Source organism: Chiloscyllium plagiosum, chromosome 10 (assembly GCF_004010195.1).
Source record: "Chiloscyllium plagiosum isolate BGI_BamShark_2017 chromosome 10, ASM401019v2, whole genome shotgun sequence".
Lineage (NCBI taxonomy): Eukaryota > Metazoa > Chordata > Chondrichthyes > Orectolobiformes > Hemiscylliidae > Chiloscyllium > Chiloscyllium plagiosum.
In genome coordinates, this window is record NC_057719.1 from 8,715,485 (window position 1) to 8,741,098 (window position 25,614).

General features: G+C 44.8%; 1 protein-coding gene across 44 annotated transcripts in view; it reads right to left on the minus strand.

Annotated features, from left to right (window-relative positions):
• nrxn3a (neurexin 3a) overlaps positions 1 to 25,614 on the minus strand; it is a 2,002,176-nt gene that overhangs the window by 200,238 nt on the left and 1,776,324 nt on the right. For all 44 annotated transcript variants that reach the window (XR_006312691.1, XR_006312690.1, XR_006312692.1 and 41 more), the window contains one exon: positions 14,353 to 14,524. Coding sequence is in view for 41 of the 44 variants with exons in the window: in XM_043697017.1 (XP_043552952.1) it covers positions 14,353 to 14,524 (172 nt within the window). In the remaining 3 variants the exon portion in view is untranslated. The remainder of the gene's footprint in view (positions 1 to 14,352; positions 14,525 to 25,614) is intronic.

Genomic DNA, 25,614 nt, shown 5'->3' on the forward strand with positions numbered 1-25,614 from the left:
CTATCACCCTCACCTTGACCTCGTTCCACCTATCGCATTTCCAATGCCCCTCCAATGAGTCCCTCCTCCCTCCCTTTAATCTTAGCCCGCTTGGCAAACTTTCCTTATTCCTGAAGAAGGGCTCATGTCTGAAACGTCAATTCTCCTGCTCCTTGGATGCTGCCTGACCTGCTGCGCTTTTCCAGCAACACATTTTCAGCACATATATGGAAAGGAAAGATTTGGAGGAATGTGGGCTTAACATAGGCAAATGGACCAGGTCAGTTTAGGAATCCTGGTCAGTATGGCCAAAGGGTCTGTTTCTGTGCTGTACGTCTCTATGACTCTTACCAGGCTCGATCCTCATTCTAACTTCATCCCCATGTCTTTGCCTCCAGATCTCATAATGCATCTGTTCAGTGAAAATCTGTCCAACTCAGATTTATTTCAATGTATAATTAAACTCATATCTTTTGTGCAATCATAGAATGTCAACAATGCAGATAGAGGTCAATCAGCCCAGCCTCGGCTCTCTGAACAGCATCCCAACCAGACCCACCCCCCCACCTAACACATCGAACTGGCACATCTTTGGACTGTGGGAGTAAACTGAAGCACCCAGAGGAAATCCTTGCAGACATGGGGAGAATGTGCAAACTCCACATTCGTCCAAGGCTGGAATTGAACCTAGTTCAATAGTGCTGTGAGGCAGCAGTGCTAGCCACCAAGCCACCATACTACCCACGTGGGAGAGAGTTCCACACATTCCTGTGTGAACATTTGCAACTTTACTTCTTTCTTGAATGGCCTGCCTCTCACTTCAGATTATACCCCTTGTTCCCAATTAGTATAATAAAATACCAAAAAGCAAATTGTGCTGCAACCTACTCTACTCTCTTCAATCCAAAGATTTCTTATGCAACCTCTCCTCGCAAGCTCATCTTTACAGTCCCAATAAGATTTGATTCCCTACAGTATCGAAACAGGCCCTTCGGCCCAACAAATCCACACCAACTCTCCGAAGACTAACCCATCCACCTACCTTATATTTATCCCTGACTAATGCACCTAACACTATGGGCAATCCACTCAACCGGTACATCTTTGGACTGTGGGAGGAAACCCACGCAGACATGGGTAGAATATGCAAACTCCACACAGACAGTCACCTGAGGCTGGAATTGAACCCTGGCCCCTGGCGCTGTGAGGTAGCAGTGCTAGCCACTGAGCCACCTTGCCACCCCTAACATTCTGAATGTGTCAGTTAATTCTCCAGGAGTGACCTCTACTTTCCTTCTTTTAGGGACAAACCCAGTGCTGTTCCCCAGCTTCTCAAATGGAGATTGGGTTGCACAACTGACTGCAGAGGAAATGATGCTAAAAATCCACTGACAGAAAGCAATGGTCTTGGGACATGGGTTCAAATCAGACCTCACCGCTGGGAGCATTGATGTTAAATTTATCAAAATAAATGGCTTGGGATGGTACTCCAACCTGAAAGCTAGTTGTCAGTCATGAGACTATGACCAGATTGACATAAGATCCTATTTGGTAAAATGTGTCCTTTATAGGAGATCGCCCCACTTTACCTGGTCTGGTCTGCTAACCCCAGAGTTAATGTGACTGACTCTTAACTACCCCCTGACATGGTCAAGCAAGCCATCCAGTTCAAGAGGCAATTAGGTATGGACAATAAATGCTAACGAAGCCCACATCCCATGGAAGAACTTTAAAACACACGAAACAGCCAGGACTGATTCCTTAACATCCCTCAATCCTCCATCCTCAATCCCCATGCTACACCTCATTTTCATCAGCCAAACAAAGTCAAGCTTCCTTTAAACCAAATGAGAAGCAGATCCTGGTAGAGGTCTGTGTTGTTTACCAGGAATCAGGTTGGGTGTGTCTGAGGCAAACTCAGTCGCACCAAATCCCTACAGCAGGGCCTTAGGATGAGTTTAATGTTAATCAAAAACAGAAATTGCTGGAAAAGCTCAGCAGGCCGGGCAGCAGCTGTGGAGAGAAATCAGAGTTAACATCCTCAGAACTGATGATAGCTCGGAAAATGTCAGTTTATGGGCAGAAGATGGAGTTTGGGGAGAGCATAAAGAGTAATCCTCAGTGGGGATAGAGCACAAAGCGAGAGAAGAACAGTTGGACAGACAAAGGAGTGGATAATGATCTGGCTAAGAGGGTGAATAGCTGTTAATGGGGTCTGATAGTGGCTAGCTGAAAATGTGTTGCTGGAAAAGTGCAGCAGGTCAGGCAGCATCCAGGGAACAGGAGAATCGACGTTTTGGGCATAAGCCCTTCTTCAGGGCTTATGCCCGAAATGTCGATTCTCCTGTTCCCTGGATGCTGCCTGACCTGCTGTGCTTTTCCAGCAACACATTTTCAGCTCTGATCTCCAGCATCTGCAGACCTCGCTTTCTCCTCTGATAGTGGCTAACATTGTTTTGTGTGCTAGAGCAGACTATGTGATAAATGTTTAATGTTGAAAGGTATTAATCCAGGAAAAAGTGTGAGAATTCACTTTTCTCCAATCTTACAAGAGGCAACAAAGGCTAAACACTGTTGTGAAAATACATGTAAAATCAACGGAATTCACCTGCTCACTGACAATTCAGAATCCAGTGTCATCCAGTGTAACCTCTCTTATGCCTTTGAGTTATAATGACAAAGATGTCCCCATCAGTCCAACACCAGCACCTCCACATCATGAGTTACAATGAAGCCGGGCGCTCCTGGTTTGATTTTGCAACTTCTTAAGCACTGAGTTTCCCTTAATGAAAAATCACACAGCAACTGATTTCCACTGTCACCATAACCTTGCCCCCATCCCCATCCAGGATTCCTCACCTCCCCAGGATCAAGGCGAGGGGACATTAAACTAATGAGCATGCCCTCTTGAAACTGGTTATCCTTGCTATGGGTTTGCACATCACTGCGACACACTGGCAGACATTACATTTCCGAAGAGAGATTTAAAGATAGTACCAGGGAGAAATGAGGGGGTTCTTGCGTCCCCATACCCTCCTCCACTCTGAAGCCTAAACAGATCGGAAACATGTTTGTGAGCAGAGGCCCTTTAATAAGGCCCCTCCTACCACTGGGCAGGCAGTGATGTACACTCTGTACTGAGCTGGCAATCAGCAGATTCTCCACAGGAGATTTGCAAGGAACTGAGAGGACGTGATTGTTAGAGAGTCAGCTCCACTGAAAGGAGCTGAATGCCGTCATTGCCACACTCTCTTTGTTGGCACAGAGAAAAAAAAACGCTGTCAGAAAGACTTACATTTTTAGAGGGACGAGAGGAATCTAATTCGAGTCTGCAACACGCTAAAAGGGACTGACAAAGTACACGATTCCCCTTGTAGGGCATTCTAGAATGAGAGGTAATAGGTTAAGGCTGAGGGTTTGCAAACAGACATGAAGAGGAATTACATCTCTCAAAGGGTGGTGAATTAGAAGATCATAAGACATAGGAGCAGAATGAGGCCATTTGGCCCATCAAGTCTGCTCTGCCATTCAATCACGGCTGATCTGTTTCTCAACCCCATTCTCCTGTCTTCTCCCCATAACCCTTGATCCTCTTACTAATCAAGAGCCGATCTATCTCTGTCTTAAATACACTCAATGGCTTAGCCTCCACAGCCCTCTGAGGCAATGAGTTCCACAGAGTCACCACCCTCTGGCTGAAGAAATTCCTCTCAGTTCTGAAGGCTCATCCCTTCACTCTGAGGCTGTGCCCTCAGAACCTAGTCTCTCCTACCGGTGGAAACATCTTCTCTCCGTCGAATCAATCCAGGCCTCTCAGTACTCTGTGAGTTTTAATCTGATTCCCCCTCATCCTTCTAAACTCCATTGAGCACAGACCCAGAGTCCTCAACCGCTCCGCGTATGACAAGTCCTGCAGTGACTATAATGAGGTCGGCTAGGTAGACAGCATAGAATATGAGATCCCTGATTGGGGCTGTTAATCCGGTCCAGTCAGGGAACCCTGGCTGACACATTTGAACAGGAGTGTCAATCATCCTGTTCACTCTGACAGCTGGCTCTGAGAGAGCTGGATCACTGTCAAGAACTTTCCGTGTGTAAATAAAGGGTGACCTGGTGACGGGATACTGGCTTCTACGGAGTTATTTAGTGTCATAAAGTCATAGAGATGTATAGTACAGAAACAGACACTTCGGTCGAACTTGTCCATGATGACCAGTTATCCTAAATTAATCTCGTTCCATTTGTCAGCACTTGGCCCATATCGTTCTAAACCCTTCCTATTCATATACCTATCCAGATGCATTTTCAGTGTTGCAATTGCACCATCCTCCACCACTTACTTCCTCTGGCAGTTCTTTCCATACATGTACCACCCTCTGTGTGAAAACACTGCCCCTTAGATCCCTTTCCAATCTTTCCCCTCTCACCTTAAACTTATGCCCTCTATTTTTGGACTCCGCTATTCCAGGGAAAAGACCTTGTCGATCTCCCCTATCCATGCCCCTCATGATTTTATAAACCTCTGTGAGGTCACCCCTCAGCCTCTGACACCCCAGGGAAAACAGCCCCAGCTTATTCAACCTCTCCCTATAGCTCAAATCCTCCAAATTCCAACATCCTTGTAAATCTTTTCTCAACACATTCAAGTTTCACAACATCCTTACTACAGCAGGGAGACCAGAATTGAACACAGTATTCCAAAGATATTCCGAGCAGTATTTCAAGTCCTTCATGTCTGGGATGATTCTTGTGGAACTCCCCTGGACTCCCCTCCATGGCCAGCACATCCCTCCTTACATACAGGACCCAAAACTGCTCTCAATATTCCACAGGCAGTCTGATTAGAGCATTACACAGCCTCAACAGTGCATCTCTGCTCTTGTATTCTAGCCCTCTCGAAATGAATACCAACACTGCATTTGCCTTCCTAACTGCCAATTGAGCCTTAACAGAATCCTGAACTCCCAGATCCTTATGCTTCAGATTTCCGAAGGCGTCTCCTGTTTAGAAAACAGTCTGCACCCTCAGTCCTACATTGACTGCTGGTTCCTTCTCATAGCTGTCCCCCTCATTGCTTTGCCTGAAATTAAATTCCTGACCCTTTCCATATCCTCTGTGGACTTCACTTCTCCAAATCGTGGTGGACGCTGGGACACTGAATAACTTTAAGGAGGAGATTTTTGCAGAGTGGCTACGGAGAGCGGGCAGGAGAGTGGAGGTGAGGCCAGATTGAGATCAGCCATGATCCTATTAAATGGCGGAGGGACTAAACTGCCTCCTCCTGCTCCTAGCTTTTTGTTTCAGTCCTTGTACAGCACCTGTTCTGGATGTTTCATGTCCCAAAGCCAATGCATTGCTTTCTAACCTGATGCCAAATGTTGTGAATTGCAGTGAATTGTTGCAGACACAGATACTCCCTTGAACAAACAATGTGATGAGCTCCAGGTAATCTGTTTTGGGGATGTTGATTGAGAGATAAATTCTGGGCCAGGCAACAGTGGAGAGTTGTTTGAAATAGTGTTTATGTCAAGGCGAAGAAAGCAAAGGCAGGTGACGGACCTTGGATCTGAAATATGGAACCTCTGATCAGCCAAATGGCTCTAGTCTCTATCCCTCCTGATGCGGGGCAGGAGTACACCCCAGTGATCCAAGTCTGACCATACTCTACTCTCAATTGCCAATGTGGTGCACTGAGTTGCTACTTCACCTTCTGAAGGATGGAACTGTATAATTTAGAAGATTCATCTCTACAACAGTGGCTCACTTTATATGGGCTCGGCCCCAAATTGAGCAGATTTGAAGGGCCAAATGGCCTCCTCCTGGCCCTTATGTTTTGCAAGGAGCTTACCCAAGAAAGATAAGTTGAGGTATTCATCTTAACAGTACTTGCAGCCCTTCATGTGGTGACATGGTGCTAAAGGTGCTGGACTGATACTCCACAGGGCTTCCAGGTTAATGTTCTGGTGGGTGTCTATGGGTTCAAATCCCACCATAGTAGCTGTTGGAATTGTAACGCTAGTCTCAACACCAATGACTCGGCCAACTATCATGGATTTTATCTGGTTTAATAATGTTCTTTGAGGAAGCAAATCTGGCGTCCTTATCTTGTCTGGCCTGCTTGTGTCCTGACCCATAGTAGTTGACACACTGCCTTCTGAAAGGGACAAGTAAATAATTCAAGGGGCAATTAGGGACCGGCAGCAAATACTGGCCTTGCTGATGACCACATCCCACCGAAGAATGAAGACTGTAATAGATCTGGTGAGAGTCATTGTTACATTTACTGGAACACTTACAACGGTATCGCTCTGGAACAGGCCCTTCGGCCCACAAAGCCTGTACTGACACATGAGGCCTTCCTAAATTAAAAGCCTCTACACAGTCTATCTCTCTATTCCCTGTTCATTCATATACCTATCAAGAATCCTCTTAAAGACTGCTACTCTATCTGCCTCCATCACCTTCTCTAGCAGCACATTCCAGACAATTACCATCTTCTGTGTAAAAATCTTGCCTCGATATTACCTTTAAATTTACCCCTCTTTCCTTCACCCTAAGTCCCTTAGTAACTGACATTTCCACGATAGGCAAAAGATTTCGACTCCCTGGAGCGTCAGAGGCTGAGGGGTGACCTTATCGAGGTTTATAAAATCATGAGGGGCTTAGATAGGATAAATAGACAAGATCTTTTCCTTGGGGCGGGGGAGTCCAGAACTAGAGGGCATAGGTTTAGGGTGAGAAGGGAAACATATAAAAGGGACCTAAGGGGCAACCTTTTCAAGGGTGATGCGTGCGTGGAATGCGCTGCCAGAGGAAGTGGTGGAGGCTGGTATAATTACAGCATTTAAAAGGCATCTGGATGGGTATATGAATAGGAAGGGATTAGAGGGATATAGGAAAATAGAGGAATAAAGTGCAGGCAAATGGGACTAGATTAGGATAGGATATCTGGTCAGCAAAGACGAGTTGGACTGAAGGGTCTGTTTCTGCGCTGTACCTCTCTATGACTCTATCCATTCTATCCGTGCCTCTCAAAATTTTGTAAACTTCGATTAGATCACTCCTCATCATTTGACGTTCAAGTAAAAACAAACCAAGTTTGTCCAAACTCTCTTCATAGCTAATACCGTCCAGACTAGGAAACTTCCTGATAAATAATTTCTGTACCCTCTCTAAAGCCTCCACACCTGTCTGGTAATGTGGTGAGCCCCCCCACCACGCCCCTACCTCCCCTGCCCCTATCAGACCCTGGAGACATGTCTGCCTTAACACTTTTCAAAGACTTCCTCCTTTTTTATATCAACATACCTGGAATATCAACATACCCCTCTCCAGACTCACAATCCACCACATCCTCCTCCTTTGTGAATACTGATGCAAAATATTCATTAAGGACATCACCCAATTCCTCTGTCTCCATGAACAAATTCCTTCTTGAGAGGACCTACCATTTCCCTAGCTACCCTCTTGTGCCTTACATATGTATAAAATGCCTTGGGATTTTCATTAAACGTGTTTGCCTAAGATATTTATTAGCCCCTTTTGGTCTTCTTAATTCCTTGTTTGAGGTCTTCCCTGCTATCTTTGAGGGCTCTATCTGTCTTCAGTTTCATAAACCCTACATATGCCTCCTTTTTCTTTTAAGCCTCTCAATTCCTCTTGTCATCAAAGATTCCTGAATATTGCCATTCTTATCCTTCATTTTCACAGGAACCTGCTCGTCCTGAACTCTAATGAACTGGCCTTTAAAGATTCCCACGTGGCCATGTGTGGATTTACCCTCAAACTGCCTCCACCAGTCAACATTCCCAGTTTCTTCCTAATATTGTAGTAGTTAGCCTTCCCCTAGTGAAATACTTTCACCCAAGGACTTCTCTTGGCCATATCCATAAGTAACTTAAATCTTACAGAATTATGGTCACTGTTCATGAAATGTTCCCGCATTGAAACTTCAACCACCTGGCTGGCCCCATTCCCCAATATTAGGTCAGCATGTCCCCTTCCTCTGTTGGACTATTTACATATTATTTCAAAAATCCATCCTTGACACACCTAACAACTCCCTCCCCCATCCAGACCCCTGGCACTAAGTGAGTCCCAGACAATACAGAGGAGGTTTAAGATGACCCACCACAATGATCCTGTTTTTTCGTTTTTCCATGATCTGTTCACATACCTGTTCCTCTATCTCCCTTGGGCTGTTGGGAGGTTTGGAGTCCAGTTCCATCAAAGTGATTGCACCCTTCCTATTCCTGAGCACTCCCCATATGGCCTCACTGGATATCCCTCCCTCAGTATAGCCGTGATATTCTGCCGAATCAGCGACACAGCGTCCACAGGTCGGTATGGACTTGTTGGGCCGAAGGGCCTGTTTCCACACTGTAATTTAATCTAAATCTAAATGTTGCTTGACAGCTTCCCCATCTCCTTTACATCCCTCTATCCCTCACCTGAAACATTTAAATCCCGGAATGTTAAGCTGCCAGTCTTGTTTTGTCTCTTTCTCTCAATCAACTTACATTAATTATATTTACGGTCTCATCTCCCGCCTTTTCTGAGAACACAATGAGAGATTGAGATCCTCAGTTCCACACTAATACAGCCCCTTTAAAAATCTCGAATTTAGGAACTTTCGGAGCCAGCATTTCAAGGGGCAGCAACTGTGTGAGAAACCTTGCTGCACCAGTAATCGCTTTAACGGTAAAACCTAAGGAAATTGTCAGCATTAGAATGTAAGACGCTGACTTTTCATCCCTGTTCAAATTCTGTTGAAACGGCTGCACCGACAATCCCTCAATCGGTAAGGATCTGAGGTGATATTATGAGTCAGTCTTAATGCAGTTCTTTAGTGAGTGTGAGTCAACAGCATAAAGCTCCCCCTAATCCGACACTAAATTGGCTGATGTGAGGATGCAGTAAGATCACCCTGGCTCTTTCTTGAGGTCATGCTGTGGTTCACTGCATTAGAGAGAGGTTTATTCCACATGTAACTGCACTGCACTTGATGCTGGTGCCCAAAGTGAATGAATGTATCCCATTACCCTGCGATAAAATCCCTCACCTTGATGGAAAAGAAAATGAGAGAGCTTTTAGAAAATCACCAGGTACTTGTTTCTTTTTGTATCAGAGTAGAATTTGTCCTCATCGTTTCAGATTGCTCCTTTCACTCCTTACTTCACCGTCAACATCAATTCCCAGACCAAGCTGGCAATGAGACCTCTCTATTTGTTTCAGAGGGATGCAGATCAGAAGAACCTCCCTACACCACAAGACAGCACGCTATAACTGCCCAGTGACAATCTACATGCAAACATTAGAAATAGCAGCAGAAATAGATCATTCAGCCCCTCAACCCTGCTCCACCGTTCAATAAGATTAAGGCTAATTCACTTGTGGTCATAACTGCACATGGCTCTCATAACCCTTGATGAGAAATCAAAAATCTACCCAACTCAGCTTTGAATAAACTTAATGACCCCAGCTTGAATGTTTACTGAGGAAGAGATTTCCAACACAAGGGACCATTGAAAAGAAGACGTTCCTCCTCGCTTCCATCCCAAATAAGAGACCATTGATTCTTAAACTGCGCCTGAGAGTCCCAGGCTCCCCCATGAGGGGAAACATCTCTCAGGATTTGCCCTTTCAATCCCTCGCAGAAGCTTCTCTGTCTCAACAGATTCTCCTGAACAGAATCATAGGGTCATACAGCATGGAAACAGAGCCTTCGGTCCAACCAATCCATGCCAACCATGTTCACAAACTAAACTTGTCCCACCTGCTTGCGTTTGGCCCAAATCCACCAAAGCTTTCCTATTCATGAACTTATCCAAATGTCTTTTAAATGTTGCAACTGTACCCGCATCCACCACTTCCTCAGGAAGTTCATTCCATACATGAACCGCTCGCTGTAGAATAAAGTTGTCCCTCGTGTCCTTTTTAAATCTTCCTCCTCTCACCTTAAACATATGCCCCTTCGTTATTAACTCTCCCCGTTAGGGAAATAACCTTGTCGTTTACCTTCTCTATGCTCCTCATGATTTCATAAACCTCTATAAGGTCACCCCTCAACCTCCTCCGCTCCAGTGGAAAGGTGTCCCAGTCTTTCCCACGTATTTTTATATCTCAAGCCCTCCATCCTGGTAAATCTTTTCTGAACCCTCTCCAGTTTAATAATATCCTTCCTATAACAGGGTGACCAGAACTGCCTAGAGTACTCCAGAAGAGACCTCACCAACATCCTGTACGACCTCAACATGACACCCCAACTCCTAAACGCAAAGATCAAATACCAATGAGTAAATCCCCAACCTGCTCTCCTCATATGGCTATCCAGGAATCAACCTTCTCTGAAATGCCTCCAATGCCCAGGCATTGTGGTTATGTCACTGGCCCATTAACCCAGAAGCCTGGATTAATGATCCAGTGACAGGAGTTCAAATCCCAACACGGTAGCTGGGAATCTACATTCTGTTTAGTCAACAAACACAGACGTTATTTTTAGATCAGTAATGGTGGCCGTGGTGTAAAACCCTATCTGGCAAATTCAGGAAGGAAATCTGCTAAAGCTATTTAGGCTAGTGTACACATATGCCCAAATCCACAGTAATCTATTCAACTACACGAAATAGCACTGCAGTTTATTCATTTACACCAGACTGGGATCTTCAGAAAGGCAGCCTGTGTGCAAGTTGAGAGAAATAATATATGCATCATGAAATTGAATAAGGAAAATAAAGAAACAGACAAATCACAACATGCACTGAATCCTGAGTGACACATTTTCTTCTTATTCATTCATGGGATGTGGCCATCAGGTCACATTCATGGCATGTGTTGTACACCCTAATTGCTCTTAATAAGGTCTTAAGAAGGCCTTGGTGAGCTGCCTTCTGGAACTACAGTCCTTCAGGTGTAGGATAATGTCATCAGGGAGTTCCCAGGATTTTGACCCTGCAACAGGAAAGGAACTTGTGATTCATTTGCATGTCAGGGTGGTGAATGGTTTGGAGGGGAACTTGCAGTGAGTGGTGTTCCCATGTATCTGCTGCCCTTGTCCTTCTAGATGAAAGTGGCCAAGGGTTTGCAGGTTGCTGGCTGAATAATCCTTGGTGAGCTGCTGTTGTGCATCTTGTAGATCATGTTGTTATTGCGCGTAGGTGCTGACTGGGGAGAATATGGATGTGGGTGGATCAGGTGCAAATCAAGTGATTGATTTGACCTGGATGCTGTCAATCATTTTGAGTGTTGTTGAAGCTGCACTTCTTCGGTTAGGTGGGGAGTACTGCATCACACTTCAGATGAGCGCTTTGGGGGTAGCACAGACATTTAGTGGAACAGATGGTGGTCTACCAACATGAAAACAACAGTGCCACCAAGGAAGAGATGGGCATACTTGTACTTTGATATGGGTGGTCTCCAGGATAATTTTTTATTAGTTCCTATTCTGAAGATGATAAAACATAAGAGGTCATTTTCCCCATTGAGTCTGCTCTACCTTTCATTGAGATCATGGATGACCTGATAATCCTCAACTTCACTTTCCTGCCTTTTCCCCTTTGACTTGGTCCTTTACTGGTTAAAAATCTATCTCAGCTTTGATTATATTCACTTTCTTCATTAGTACTGATCCCTGTGGCACGCTACTAGTTACTGATTGTCACCATGACAATGCCCAGCCTTATCCCCAACTCTCTGTCATCTATTAGCTAGCCAATGCTCTACCCATACTGATATATTGCCTCCAACATAGGCACTTATAGAGTCATAGAGATGTACAGCGTGGAAACAGACTCTTCGGTCCAACCAGTCCATGCTGACCAGATATCCCAACCCAAACTAGTCCCACCTGCCAGCACCCGGCCTATATCTCTCCAAACCCTTCCTATTCATATACTCATCCAAATGCCTCTTAAATGTTGCAATTGTACCAGTCTTCACTACTTCCTCTGGCAACTCATTCCATACACGTACCACCCTCTGCGTGAAAACGTTGCCCCGTAGGTCTCTTTTATATCTTTCCCCTCTCACCCTAAACCTATGCTCTCTAGTTCTGGACAACTTATCTTATTAAGTAACCTAATGTGTCACACCTTATCAAACATCTTCTGAAAATCCAAATTATGACATCCACTGCTTTAACTATCTTGTTTGGTACCCCCTCATTGAGATCTTCATGGCGATGCGGCTTGAATCTGCTCTTGCGTCCTTCATAATCAACATTTTCCCAAGTATGGACGTTAAGCTAACTGGTCCATAGTTACCTGTGTTTTTGTTCTCCTTCCCTTTTTGAAATAAAGGCTTTACATTGGCAGTTTTCCAATCCTCTGGGACTTAACCAGTATCTACGGATTTCTGGAAGATTACCACCAATGCATTTCTGTGGCTACTTCCCTTCTCATCCTATCCTTTTGCAGGAGTCAGATTTACTTATTTATCCACTGAAACCACCTGTTGGAATTTTTCTGTCTTGTCTTTAATTTCAAAGCCATTAAGCAATGAGTCACATAATGATAAGATATACAAGTGAAGTCTGTAGTTCAGTTAAGTACATAGAGCATTGAGAAAGAAAGATGGCTGAGGTACATCATAACCCCACAAAGTGACATATTAACTTAAATTAATATATTTTCTTTGAGATTGTGTTGTGAGTTAGTGTTCCTTTAAGGGGCCGCATTTGGACTCATTTGCTTTAAATTGAGTTCATTTTATTCCTGGTTATTCAAAATAGTATAGAGAAAGGCTGCAGGGACACAGGTTGGTGAGGAAGAGGCAGATGTATGTGCCATTGAGTGTTTTATAAAATAACTATCCAGAAATGGCTTTACATTTAATTTCATACTTGCTCATCTTGTTTGGGAGCTATTTATCACCTTACACATGCATTGTATTGCAGACATAGTATGCATCTCTAGGACAGCCTCACCCACCAACCCCACCGCCCTGTGTCTGAACACTTTAATTCCCCTTCTCACTCTGTCAAGGACATGCTGGTCCTGGGCCTCCTCCACCGCCTAACCATTACCACCTGATGCCTGGAGGAAGAGCACCTTATATTCCACCTTGGGACCCTGCAACCACACGGGATAAATGTGGATTTCAACAGCTTCTTCCTGTCCCCTCCTCCATGTTATCCCAGTCCCTAGCCTCCAACTTGGCACAGCCCTCTGAATCTGTCCATCACTCCCCCCACCTTCTCCCTGACCTTCATCCACCTATCGCTTTCCCAGCTACCTCCCTCCAAACCACACCCCCTCCCATTTATCTCTCTGCCTCGACCCACAAGCCTCATTCCTGATGATGGGCTTACGCCCGAAACATCGACTGTCCTGATCCTTGGATGCTGCCTGACCTGCTGTGCTTTTCCAGCACCACACTCTTGACTCTTGCACACATAGTATGTACAGTTCTAGTCACCACACTACCAGAAGGATGTGGATACCTTGGAGAGGGTACAGAAAAGATTTATCAGGATGTTTTCTGGTATGCGGAATGTAGCTATGAAGAAAGGTTGGATAGACTGGATTTGTTTTCACTGGAACACAGGAGATTGAGGGGCAACCTGATAGGAGTTTATAAGATTGTGAATGGCATGGATAGAGTGGAAAATATGAGGCTTTTTCCCAGGGTGGAGGGGTCAATTACTAGAGGAAATAAAAACTGATAGAATTGTAGATGCTGTAAATCAGAGACAAAAACAGAAATTGCTGGAAAAGCTCAGCAGGTCTGGCAGCATCTGTGCAGAGAAATCAGTGTTAACGTTTTGGGTGCAGTGATCCTTCCTCAGAACTAGGGGAGACAAGGTGCCTGGCAGGGGAGTTTGAAAGAGATGTGTGAGACGAGTGTTTCACACAAAGGGTGGTGAGTGCATGGAACATGCTGCCAGAGGAAGTGGCGGAAGCAGACACAATCGCAGCATTCAGGAAACACCTGGATGAATAGATGAAGAGGAAGGGAATAGAGGATTCTGTAAGTGAAGACAGTTTTAGTATGGAAGGGCAAAATGTGTCAGCACAGGGTTGCAGGGCTGAAGGGCTTGTTCCTGTGTTGTATTGTTCTTTGTTCTTTATAGCTCAGGAGGAGGCCTAATGTTCCATGCTTGTGTTCACGTTCTACACAAGTCTGCTCCTATGTTTCTCCTCCTCTGTTCCCTTGTATCTCATGTTTGTGGCGAGCTTCCCCTTACATACGTCTCTGTTAACTTTGCATCAACTCCTTGTGAGAACGAGTCCCACATTCTCCTGATTCTGTTATTTGAAATCAGACTTGGCATGCCCATTATAATTCCACTGTTTCACAACCACACTGTCACAAAGTCTCCAACATCTGGTCCTTTACTCAGAACAGTGTAAAGATAGACAGGACAGTAACACTCACCTGTCGGGTAGAATTCATTCACGGCCCAGTTATCCACCTGCAGGGTCGCATTGCCCCCATTCCTGGTAAAACGTACCAAGTGGTAATTCCCATCATTCACCACGTTGCTGGACTCCTTGATGACAATGTCATCTGTACCAACGTTGAAAACAACGCTGATCTTGCCTTGTTCCTGCAAAGGACAAAAAAAAAAATGCTATTCCTTTGACTTTCTACCACTTATCCATGGAATGTTGCAATCCAGCATTGATTGTCTATGCCTACTTTCCCAGAGGGCAGGCAAGAGTCAACCATATTGCTATGTGGTCTGGAGTCACATGTAGACCAAACCAGGTAAGAATGGCAGTTTCCTTCCCTAAAGGACATTAGCTTTTTTGACAACCAATACTGGTCACCATTATGCTCCTCACGCCAGATCACTGAGCTGAAATTTCATTTGCTATTGGGACATTGAATCTACATTCCCAGAAAATTGGCTTAGGGCTCTGGATTACTAGTGCAGTGACAAAACCATTATGCCATGACCTCTCTCTCTCTCCACAGAGTGTCTTTCACTCAGCCTCTAGAAGCTACTGGGGATGTCACAACAACAATGTCATAACCACTGCATGTGGGTGGGTGAGAAATAAGAGTTTGAAACATCTTCTTGTCTTCCTTTTACATTTCAAGCCAATGCAGCTTTCACCATCTTTTATTAGCAGAACAATTCCAATTGAGCCCAATTATACAGTGGAACCATTTCAAAATACATTGAATTTCTACTTGAAGTGAACCAATTACAGCTTCCTTTTGATGTAAATTGGACAGAACCTACATCCAGAAGATGGTTCATATTCACTTAGATTAGCATCATAATGCTCAACTGATAAATTACCCCCCCTGTTTCGAAGGAATAATTACATCACTGGATTACAGGCAGTCTCCGGCTGCAAATGGTTTCTGTTCCTGAGTCCATTCGCAGGTCAGTTTGTATGCAAGTCAAATACAATACAGGACAATATAAAGCTTTCGTTCATAAGTTCAGGTAATGTTTGTATCTAAGTTATAGCCTTGTGTGTAATTTACCAGAATACTGCCTGGACTGGAGGGCATGTCGCATGAAGAAAGGTTGAGGGAGCTAGGGCTTTTCTCATTGGAGTGAAGAAGGATGAAAGGTGACTTGATAGAGGTGTACAAGATGATGTGAGGCATAGATAATGGCAGTGGTGGCATGGTGGCACAGTGGTTAGCACTGCTGTCTCACAGCGCCAGTGAGCTGGGTTCAATTCCTACTTCAGGCAACCATCTGTGTGGAGCTTACACATTCTCCCCGTGTCTGTGTTGGTTTCCTCTGGGTGCTCCGGTTTCCTCCCACAGTCCAGAAATGTGCAGGTTAGGTGAATTGGCCATGCTAAATTGCCCGTAGAGTTAGATGTGGGGGAATGGGTCTGGGTGGGTTGCTCTTCGGAGGGTCGGTGTGGGCTTGTTGGGCTGAAGGGCCTGTTTCCACACTGTATGTAATCTAATCTTAAGAAAGAGATAGAGTGGATAGCCAGAGACTTTTTCCCACGGGCGGAAATGTCTATCACGAGGGAGCATAGTTTTAAGGTGATTGAAGGACGGTTTAGGGGAGATGTCATGGGCAGGTTCTTTACACAGAGAGTTGTGGGTGCATGGAATGCACTGCCAGCTGTCGTAGTAGAGACAGATATATTAGTGACATTTAAGCGACTCTTGGATAGGCATATGGAAGATAGTACAATGAAGGGTATGTCGGTTAGTTTATCTTAGAGTTGGATAAAAGGTCAGCACAACATTGAGGGGCGAAGGGCCTGCACTGTGCTGTACTGTTCTATGTTGGACATTCATCAATCAGGAATTCCCTGTTTATTAATACACATTGGCATACAAACCAGGAGCAGAAGTGGATCATTCCCCCTTTGACCCTACTCCACCATTCAATACAATCTTGACTGGTCTGATTGTAATCTTAAATCCACATTTCCGCCTACCCCGGATAACTTAGCAACATCTTGCCCAACAAGAATCTTTCTCCCTCTGACTTAAAATTATTTAAGGAGTCTGCTTCCAACACCTCCTCAGGAAGAGAGTCTCAAAGACTCGTGAGGTTAAATATGAGAAAAATAACACAATGATAATGTTGCTGAGTAGTTCAGAGGCATGGATTGGTAATCTGGAGTTGGGATTTCAAATTCCAGCATGGGAATTGGAAGATGAGTTAAATCACATGGAATAAAATATTTGCAACATGAACAATGATCAGAAATTTAAAAGATTATGGTAAAAATACATCCGATGCCTTTCAGGGAAAGGAATCAGCTGACTTGAGCAAATCTGGTGTAGGTGGTTGACTCTGTGCTGCCTTTCACAATGACCAAACAAGCCTCTCGGTTGAATCTAAATGCTGTGGAAAATTGTAACCTTCAAATGTAGGTCCGAAGAAGGCAGTTTAGCCACCACCATTTCTTGGTCAGTGAGTGATAGGAGGCACCCCTTAATGCTCAGGCAACATGTTGTGAATGAGTAAGGATAACCCACGAAATCTCGGCAACATGAGGGGAGCCAAAAAGGAAATGAATAGAACTGCTAAAAAGAGTTGCCCAGTCAAACGTTTGCACCTTGCACTTGTCACGACTGGATTACAAGGAACCAACTGCAGAAAGGGAACGATAATTTAGACAGCATGAGAAGAGTGTATTGAAAGGTTGACCAGGATGCACCTGGAGATGCAACTGACTGTCAACCTCAGTCTGTTGATTAAACGCAGACCAGACAAGCTGATTGGTCAGGCTATCGCTATGGGGAATGCAGCAAGAAGCAGTCTCCATGATCCCTTTCTTCAAGAAGAAAGGAGAAATATGCGGATATAGTCCATAGTGGATAAAGGCAAAGCCCCAGAGAGCAAGAATCAGATGGGCAGTAGACAACACTCAAGTGAGACATTCATTAACAATTACGCCGGAGCTGGGGATATTGAAGGGAATGAGCTAAACGTAAATATTTTGTCCCCTGACGTCAATGTAATCAGTAAATTCATACTGATAAATGTTAGTGCAGAGAGGCATAGGGGTGGTCAATAATTTTATAAATCTAAAGGTCACATGGTGCGAAAACTAATTCAGGAAAATAAAATGCTTACTTCAGCATTTCAGTATGTGAACCAACAAAATCAATTCAGTGCAGACAATTTCCAGATGATATTCTTTTTATTTAGTAATTACTGTCCGTTTGGTGACAAATCATTTATAAGCATGGGATAATAAAGTTTGAAGTCGTGATATTGATCAGACAACTTCACTGTGGTGCTGGTGGGTTTATTTTTAACTTGAGGCAGTAGTTTGGATACACAGCTGTCTGCCAGCCTTTGTTCCATGTTCGGGTAATAGCCAGCTGGCAATTCCTCACAGAAATACACAAAAGAGTGGCCATTTGGCCCATCATGCCTGTACTGACTGTGTTATCTTCTGCCAGTTGCCGCCTTTCTCCCCATATCCCTGCACACCATTGCTACCAAAAGTAACATCCAGTGCTCTCTGAATGCCTTAACTGAACCTGCCTTCACCCTATTTCCAGGCAGTGCACCTCCCACCCATGAAAATGCTTTTATGTGCATCACCCTTACTTTGTTTACACGTCACTTTAAAACAATGCTGGCTTGATCACGGTTCTTTTACAAGGTTCACCTCTCTGTTCTGTCCAGCCAGCCAGATCTCAAACTTGAAGCAACATTGGAATCTGTGCTATGTTGAACCCAAAGCTTGGAAAAATACAATGTTATCATTTTACTCAGCTGTCTGCCATCTACAAGGCACAATCACAGATTCCCTACAGTGCGGAAGCAGGCCACTTGGCCCATCAAGTCGATGCCAGCCCTCTGAAGGTCATTGGTCAGGCTATCGCCATGGGGAATGCAGCAGGGAGCAGTCTCCATGATCCCTTTCCTGAAGAAGAAAGGAGAAATGTGCAGACATCGTCCACAGTGGATAAAGGCAAAGCCCAGACAGCAAGAATTAGATGCGCAGTAGACAACATTCAAGTGAAACATTCATTAACCATTACAACGCAGTAGCCTCACCCACCCCCACAACCTGATCCTTGCATTCCCTATGGCCAATCCACCCTAACATGCACATCTTTGGACAGTGGGAGGAAACCAGAGCACCCGGAGGAAACTCACACCGACACGGGGAGAATGTGCAAACTCCACATAGACAGTCACATAGACAGGTGGAAGTGAACCGAGGTCCCTATTGCGCTGAGGCATCAGTGCTAACCACTGAGTCACCATACCACCCTAAGAGACAGCTAAGAGGGTCACCATGCTTCAGGCAAGAGAGAGGTCAAGAAGGTAAGACCTTCATGGTGACCTCAGCCAATATGGGAAGTGAACCCATGCAGCTGACAGCACTTTGCAACTCAAGCCAACTGTCCAGCCAACTGAGCTAACCAACACAAGCCAGGAGTGTGATAGAATTCGCCATATTTGCCGGGGTGGGTGCAGAGCCAAAACATTCAAGAAACCTGACATCATCTAGGTCAAAGTAGCACGCTTGGTTGGCACCCCACCTAACAGTCACTCCCTCCATCTCTGATATTCAGTAGCAGCAATGTGTATCATCGACAAGATGCAGCTTCTAAACCCACTGCCACCACCCATCTCAAAGGACAAGGCTAGCAGATACATGTGGACACCACGACCTACAAGTGCCCCTTCAATCCACTCACATAAGACCATAGGATGTAGGAACAGAAGTAGGCCATTCAGCCCATCGAGTAGGCCTTGCCATTCAATGAGATCATGGTTGATCTGACAATCTTCAACTCCACTTTCCTGCCTTTCCCCAATAACCCACCACCATCCTGACTTGGTTGCTGTCCCTCCTGTTGGGTCAAAACTCAAGAACTTCTTTCCTAACAACATAGAGGATGTACCGACATTGCAGTGGTTCAAGAAGTGAGCTCATCACCACCGTCTCCAGGGCAACTGACAAATGCTGGTCTAGCCAGCAACACCCACATCCCATGAACCAAATTTTAAAAAAAACTACGCTCAAAAGGTAAAGCTGAAATAATAAAATATCTTGTCAATAAACAATGTACCTCCGTGTCTGAATGCAAGAATATATTTCCAGACAGCATGAAATAGCAAGACAATTTGCATTAAAAAAAAATCCTTTTTAGATACAACTCTGGCTGCTTCCAATAGTCAGTCAGTTGTTGCCAATGCTGAATTCAACTTCTTTGACAATCTGTGGTGTGCATTCCGAAACCAATCACTCTAAGCTAGTGGCATAAATAGGAAGGGAGACAATTTCTTCCAACTCTGGTGCTCTCCCAGAGGTAATCTCTCACTTTGCCTCCTTATCTTTGCTCTCTCAGCTGTTACAATCTGGAACTCATTTGCCAACTTGGCCCAAATCAGAGACTGTGCTGCATAAATTATAACAAGTTAAGCAGCCGCTGGTGGCCAGTTCTCCTGTTATCAGCATTGGGAAGGTAGCATCTATCTCCGTGAAGGATGGCTGGCAGAGTGAATGCTGGCAAGAGATTATCAGCCCAGCAGAGGAGTGTGAAGCACAGTGCAGGCCACGGACAGCTGACTTTCCTGTGCATCAGAGAACTCTGTGCTCAATAAGCAACAAGACTGTCTATTGAGCGGGCATTCTGAGTTGAGCCAACTGCCCTGAGAAGGCAGTTTGTTAGTTAATGTCCCCCCACAATACAACGCGTGTAGCTCAGTCTCACACACATACCACTGTAATGAGCCATCGCAGATAGAAAGCAGGAAATATTTGCGGTCTGAAGGGTGGCAGTTATGACTCAATGAGTAGCACTTTCCTCTTGTGGGTGCAAGATCGACTCTGGACATTACATTTGCAATCCCTCAAGTATAGAAGCTTTAGAGTTGAGTTAATTAAGGTCATGTAGTGAGGAAATAGACCCTTCAGTGCGACTCATCGACGCTGACCAGATATCCTAAGTTAATCTTGTCCCATTCCCCAGCACTTGGCCCATATCCCTCCAAACCCGTCCTATTCATATCCCCATCCAGAGGCCTCTTAAATGTTGCAATTGTGCCAGCCTCCACCACTTCCTCTGGCAGCTCATTCCATCTGCGTGAAAACATTGCCCCTTAGGTCCTTCTTATATGTTTTCCCTCTCACCCTAAACCAATGCCCTCTAGTTTTGGACTCCCCATCCTGAGGCAAAGACCTTGTCTATTCACTCTACCTACGCCCTTCAAAGTTTTATAAACCTCTGCGAGGTCACCCCTTAGCCTCTGACACTCCAGGGAATCCAGCCCCAGCTGATTCAGCCTCTCCATTTCACTCAAACCCTCCAGGCAATACGCATCTGAGATGATTAAAGGATTTGATCGGGGTGGACAAGAGATAAACTTGATTTGATTTGATTTATTGTTGTCACAGGTACCTAAGTAGAGTGAAAGGTTTCGATTTGTGAGCAGTACAGGCAGATCAAAGCAAACAAGGACATACAGATCATAGGCTTTACGGTCTCTGTGAAGACCTGTAGCTTGGGTTGGGGTTGAAGTTGTGCCGAGCTGGTTGATTTTCCTGCAAACATTTCATCTCCCTCCGAGGTGACATCTTCTGGATAAAGCCAGAGGCTACACAACACTGATGATGTCACCCGTTTTTGGGCCAGAATATTTGCAAGCAAATCAACCAGCTTGATGAAACAACCAACAACTCTGATCACAGCACTTCTGGCTGTGCAGTACGCAGAAGGACAGAAGTATTATGGGGCAGGAGGAGGCCATTCAGCCCACCGTGTCTATCCCTGATCACCAGCTTGGCAAACCAACCAGCAACTTTGATCATATCGCTGCTTCGATAGAGTGAGGCATACATGATTAGGAAATGCACAAAGCAAGATCAACATTATTTGACATTAGAAAGTTCCATTCATCAGTCTAATAACTGCAGGGAAGATGTTGTTTTTGAACGTGTTGGTGCATGTATTCAAGCTCCTGCGCCTTCTGCCTGACGGAAGAGGTTGGAAGAGAGATAAAACTTGCTTCTTCTGATGGGGGAGATGGAAGAATGGAACAGGTGTTATCTTAACGTTATCCAGATGTGCTATTAGGAAGCAGTGGAAATCCGGAATCCTTTTTCCGAAGATACCATTGAGCCTTATTCAGGGAAGGGGTGAGGAATTGAAAATTTCAAAACCGAAGTTTGTTAAGCGAGGAAAATAAGGAATATCGAAGCACAGGAGCCAAAGTGGGGTCAAATAAAATAAGCCAAGGTCTCTCTTAGATCGCAGGGATCATTTCTGCTGGTCGGACATCAAAAAGACCCTGGGGATAAGGGTACCAATCTTTTAAGGTCGGGGTGAGGAGGAATCTCTTCACTCTTTAGGTTGTATATCTTTGGAATTCTCCAGTCCAGAGAGTCATGGATGTGGTGGAGAGATTTTTGGATCTCAGGGAATTAAGGAATATTGCGGGTAGATAGGAAACTGGATTTGAAGCCTCAGATCAGCCACGATTGTACTGGATTAGAGTGGTGCTGGAAAAGCACAGCACGTCAAGCAGCAGGAAAATTGATGTTTCAGGCAAAGGCCCTTCATCAGGAATGGAGGCAGGGAGCCTTCAAGGTGGAGAGATAAAATTGTACTGAATGGAAGAGCAGGCTTGAGGGGCCGAAGCGTCTACTCCTACTCTGACTTCTCATGTTCTTAGCTTCTTATTCGATGGCAGAACAAACTTGTGAGGCTGAATAGCCTCGTTCTGTTCCAATGCTTCCAACTGTTCTCTGAGGAAGCAGACTGAAGAACAGGTGGAGGGGGAGATCATGGGGATGTTGTAATTCCTCACGGGGTTAACATTCTTACTGCAGAACGCTACCATTTTCAGGACAGACGCAGATGTAAAGAAATAAATACAAGGAATGAATATTCACCGGCCTCTAAATAAAATAAAAATACCCAGCAAATCAGGCGCAGAATCAGATTTAGTGGATAGAGCGTACGACGAGTTTAGACAAAAGAACACCTCAAAACAGGAAATTGAGAAAAAGCCAAGGCAGTGTCCAGTTTGTCTCGGATATCTATTTATTGGTGGCAGGGTGGTTGCCAGGGCAACGGTTGCCATATCTGTAATGTGTAAATGGAAAGGAAATTGCTGTTGGAAGGTGAGCCTCAGATCCGGATAACGAGAAAAATTAGTCTCGCGAACATCAGTCGGATCTTATGATCCTGCCGGTCTGTGGGAAACAGTAGAGGAGTGGGACTAATTTGATAGCTCTCTCCATGATGGGCTGAATGGCCTCTTTGGGTGTTGCGCGATTTCTGTATGTTTGTTGTTGGGGGGAGGGAGAGAATGCAATCTTATCGATCTTAACTTTGCCGACAGTTCTGTAGTTGTGTATTCTCTCAGGGGTTTAACTAAAATCAACTTCGGCCGAGCTTCAGGAGAAAGAACTTGTATTTACCTAGCACCTTTCGTAACGTCCTAAAGCACCTTTTAGCCAACAAAGCACTTTCTGAAGTCTCATCACTACCAATATGTGGAAGATGCCACGCAGAGTTCTGCACAGCAAGTTCCCACAAACAACAAGGCAACATTGGTCACACCATCCATTGTAAGCTATCTTGGTTAAGCTTAATATTGGCCAGGGTATCAGGGACAGCTCCCCTGACCTTTTTAGGTCCACCAGAGTAGGCAGATGAATGACCCATCCAAAAGATAGCACTTCTGGCTGTGCAGCATTCAGAATCACAGAATTATTATGGTGCAGAAGGAGACCATTCAGCCCTTCATATCTGTCCCGGCTCTCTGAGCGTTTTGACTCAGTGCCAATTTCCTGCCTTTTCCCTGTAACCCTGCAGTTTGTTTCTATATATTTAAATAAATAACCAAACCCTCTTGAATGTCTCAACTGCACTGGCCGCGCACACAGCACAGGATGGGGCGGTGGCTCAGTGGATATCACTGCTCCCTCACAGAGTCAGGGAGTTGCTATTGAGAGAGTCCAGCGATGGTTCACCAGGCTGATGCCTGGGATGGCAGGACTGACATATGAAGGAAGACTGGACGGACTGGGCTTGTACTCACTGGAATTCAGAAGAATGATGGGGGGATCTCACAGAAACATATAAATTCCTGATGGGACTGGACAGGTTAGATGCAGGAAGAATGTTCCAGATGTTGGGAGAGTCCAGAACTTAGTGTTGCAGTCTAAGAATAAGGGGTAAGCCATTCATGACTGAGATGAGGAAGAATTTCTTCCCACATAAAGCTGTTAGGGTCAGTTTGTTAGATATATTCAAGAGGAATTTGGATGTGGCCATTACAGCCAAAGGGATTAAAGACTATGGAGAGAAAGCGGAAATGGGATACTGAAATTGTATGACCAGCCACAATCATTATGAATAGTGAATCAGGCTCAAAGGGCCAAATGGCCTACTCCTGCACCTTTTTTCTATGTTTCTAAGTCTCTATGAGCAAGGGTTCGATTCCAGCCTCAGGCAACTGTCTGTGTGGGGTTTGCACATTCTCCCCGTGTCTGCGTGGGTTTCCTCCGGGTGCTCCGGTTTCCTCCCACAATCCAAAGATGTGCAGGTCAGGTGAATTGGCCATGGGAAATTATCTGCAGTGTCCAGGGATGTGTCAGCAAGGTGGATGCACCCTGGGAAATAGAGGATTACAGGGATGGGATGGGTCAGGGTGGGATACTCTTTAGAGGGTCGGTGTGGACTCGACAGGCTGAATGTTTCCACACTGTAGGGATTCTATGATTCTTTACTCCCAGGGAGTGTGTTCCAAAGCCCATCTCCTAACAGTGTGGGAAAGATTTTTTTCTTCTTGCATTTCATATTTGTGATACTTTTAAAATTGTGCTCCACAGCTCTCGATAATTTCAGAATTTGGAATAATTTCTCCCTATCTACCCTGCCCAGGCCCTTCATGCATTTGAAAAGATGCTTTGTAAATTACTTACTTACTGGATCTGGGACATTTATTGCTCATCCTTTATTGCAGTTCAGACTCAATCAAGTTGTAGATGATCTGGAGTCACATGTAGATTAGATTAGATACAGTATGGAAACAGGCCCTTCAGCCCAACAAGTCCACACCAACCCTCCAAAGAATAACCCACCCAGACCCATTTCCCTCTGACTAATGCACCTAACACTATGGGAATTTAACATGGCCAATTCACCTGACCTATACATCTTTGGATTGTGGGAGGAAACCAGAGCACCTGGAGGAAACCCACATGGAAAGAATGTGCAAACTCTACATAGACAGTCGCCCGAGGTTGGAATCGAACACAGGTCCCTGGCGCTGTGAGGCAGTAGTGCTAGCCACTGAGCCATCATGCCGCCCTTAGGTCAGACATAGCAAGTACATCAGATTTCCCTCCCTAAAGGTCATTAGTGAACCAGGTGGGTCTTTTCAGCAATCAACAGGTGGTTAAATGGTCATCATTATTCCAGATTCTGTTTTATTTTAAATTCAAATTTCACCATCGACCATGGAAGGTTTCAAGCCCATGTGCCCAGACATTAGCCTGGGGTACATTACTAACAATTCCAGTGACCTTCCTCCTCTCACACCACCTTCCCATCAAATCCACTAAATCTTCCAGCAAATCTCCTCGCCAAGAAGAACAATCCCATCTCCTCCGTTCTTCCTCATAACTGAAGTGCCTCATCTCAGGAATCATTCATGTCAATCTCTCCATTCACACCTTTCCTAACGCATAACGCCTAGAAATGTACACAGTACTTCAACTGAGGTGTAATCAATCCCTTCACTGTGGATGCAGGCTCTTTGGCCCAACACATGTCCACACTGACCCTCCAAAAGATATTCCACCCAGACCCATTCTCCTTGACTAATGCACCTAAACTACACATCCCTGAACACCATGGCCAATTCACCTAACCTGCATATGCTTGGACTGTGGAAACAGACACGGGGAGAATGTGTAAACTCCACACAGACAGTTGCCCAAGGCTGGAATTGAACCTAGATCCTTGGTGGTGCAAGGCAACAGTGCTAACCACTGAGCCACCATGCCACCCAATCTCTTATATAAGTTTGTCATAATCTCATTACCCCTATTAATGAAACCAAGTGTACTGTATGCTTTATTGATAGCTCTCTACCTGTACTGTCACTTTTAATGACTGACATACATGCCAATCATTCTGCTTCGGCACAATCTTTAAAATAGTACCCCTTTTTTCATAAAACCTCTCCATATTTTTGTGTCAAAGTGCATCACACCT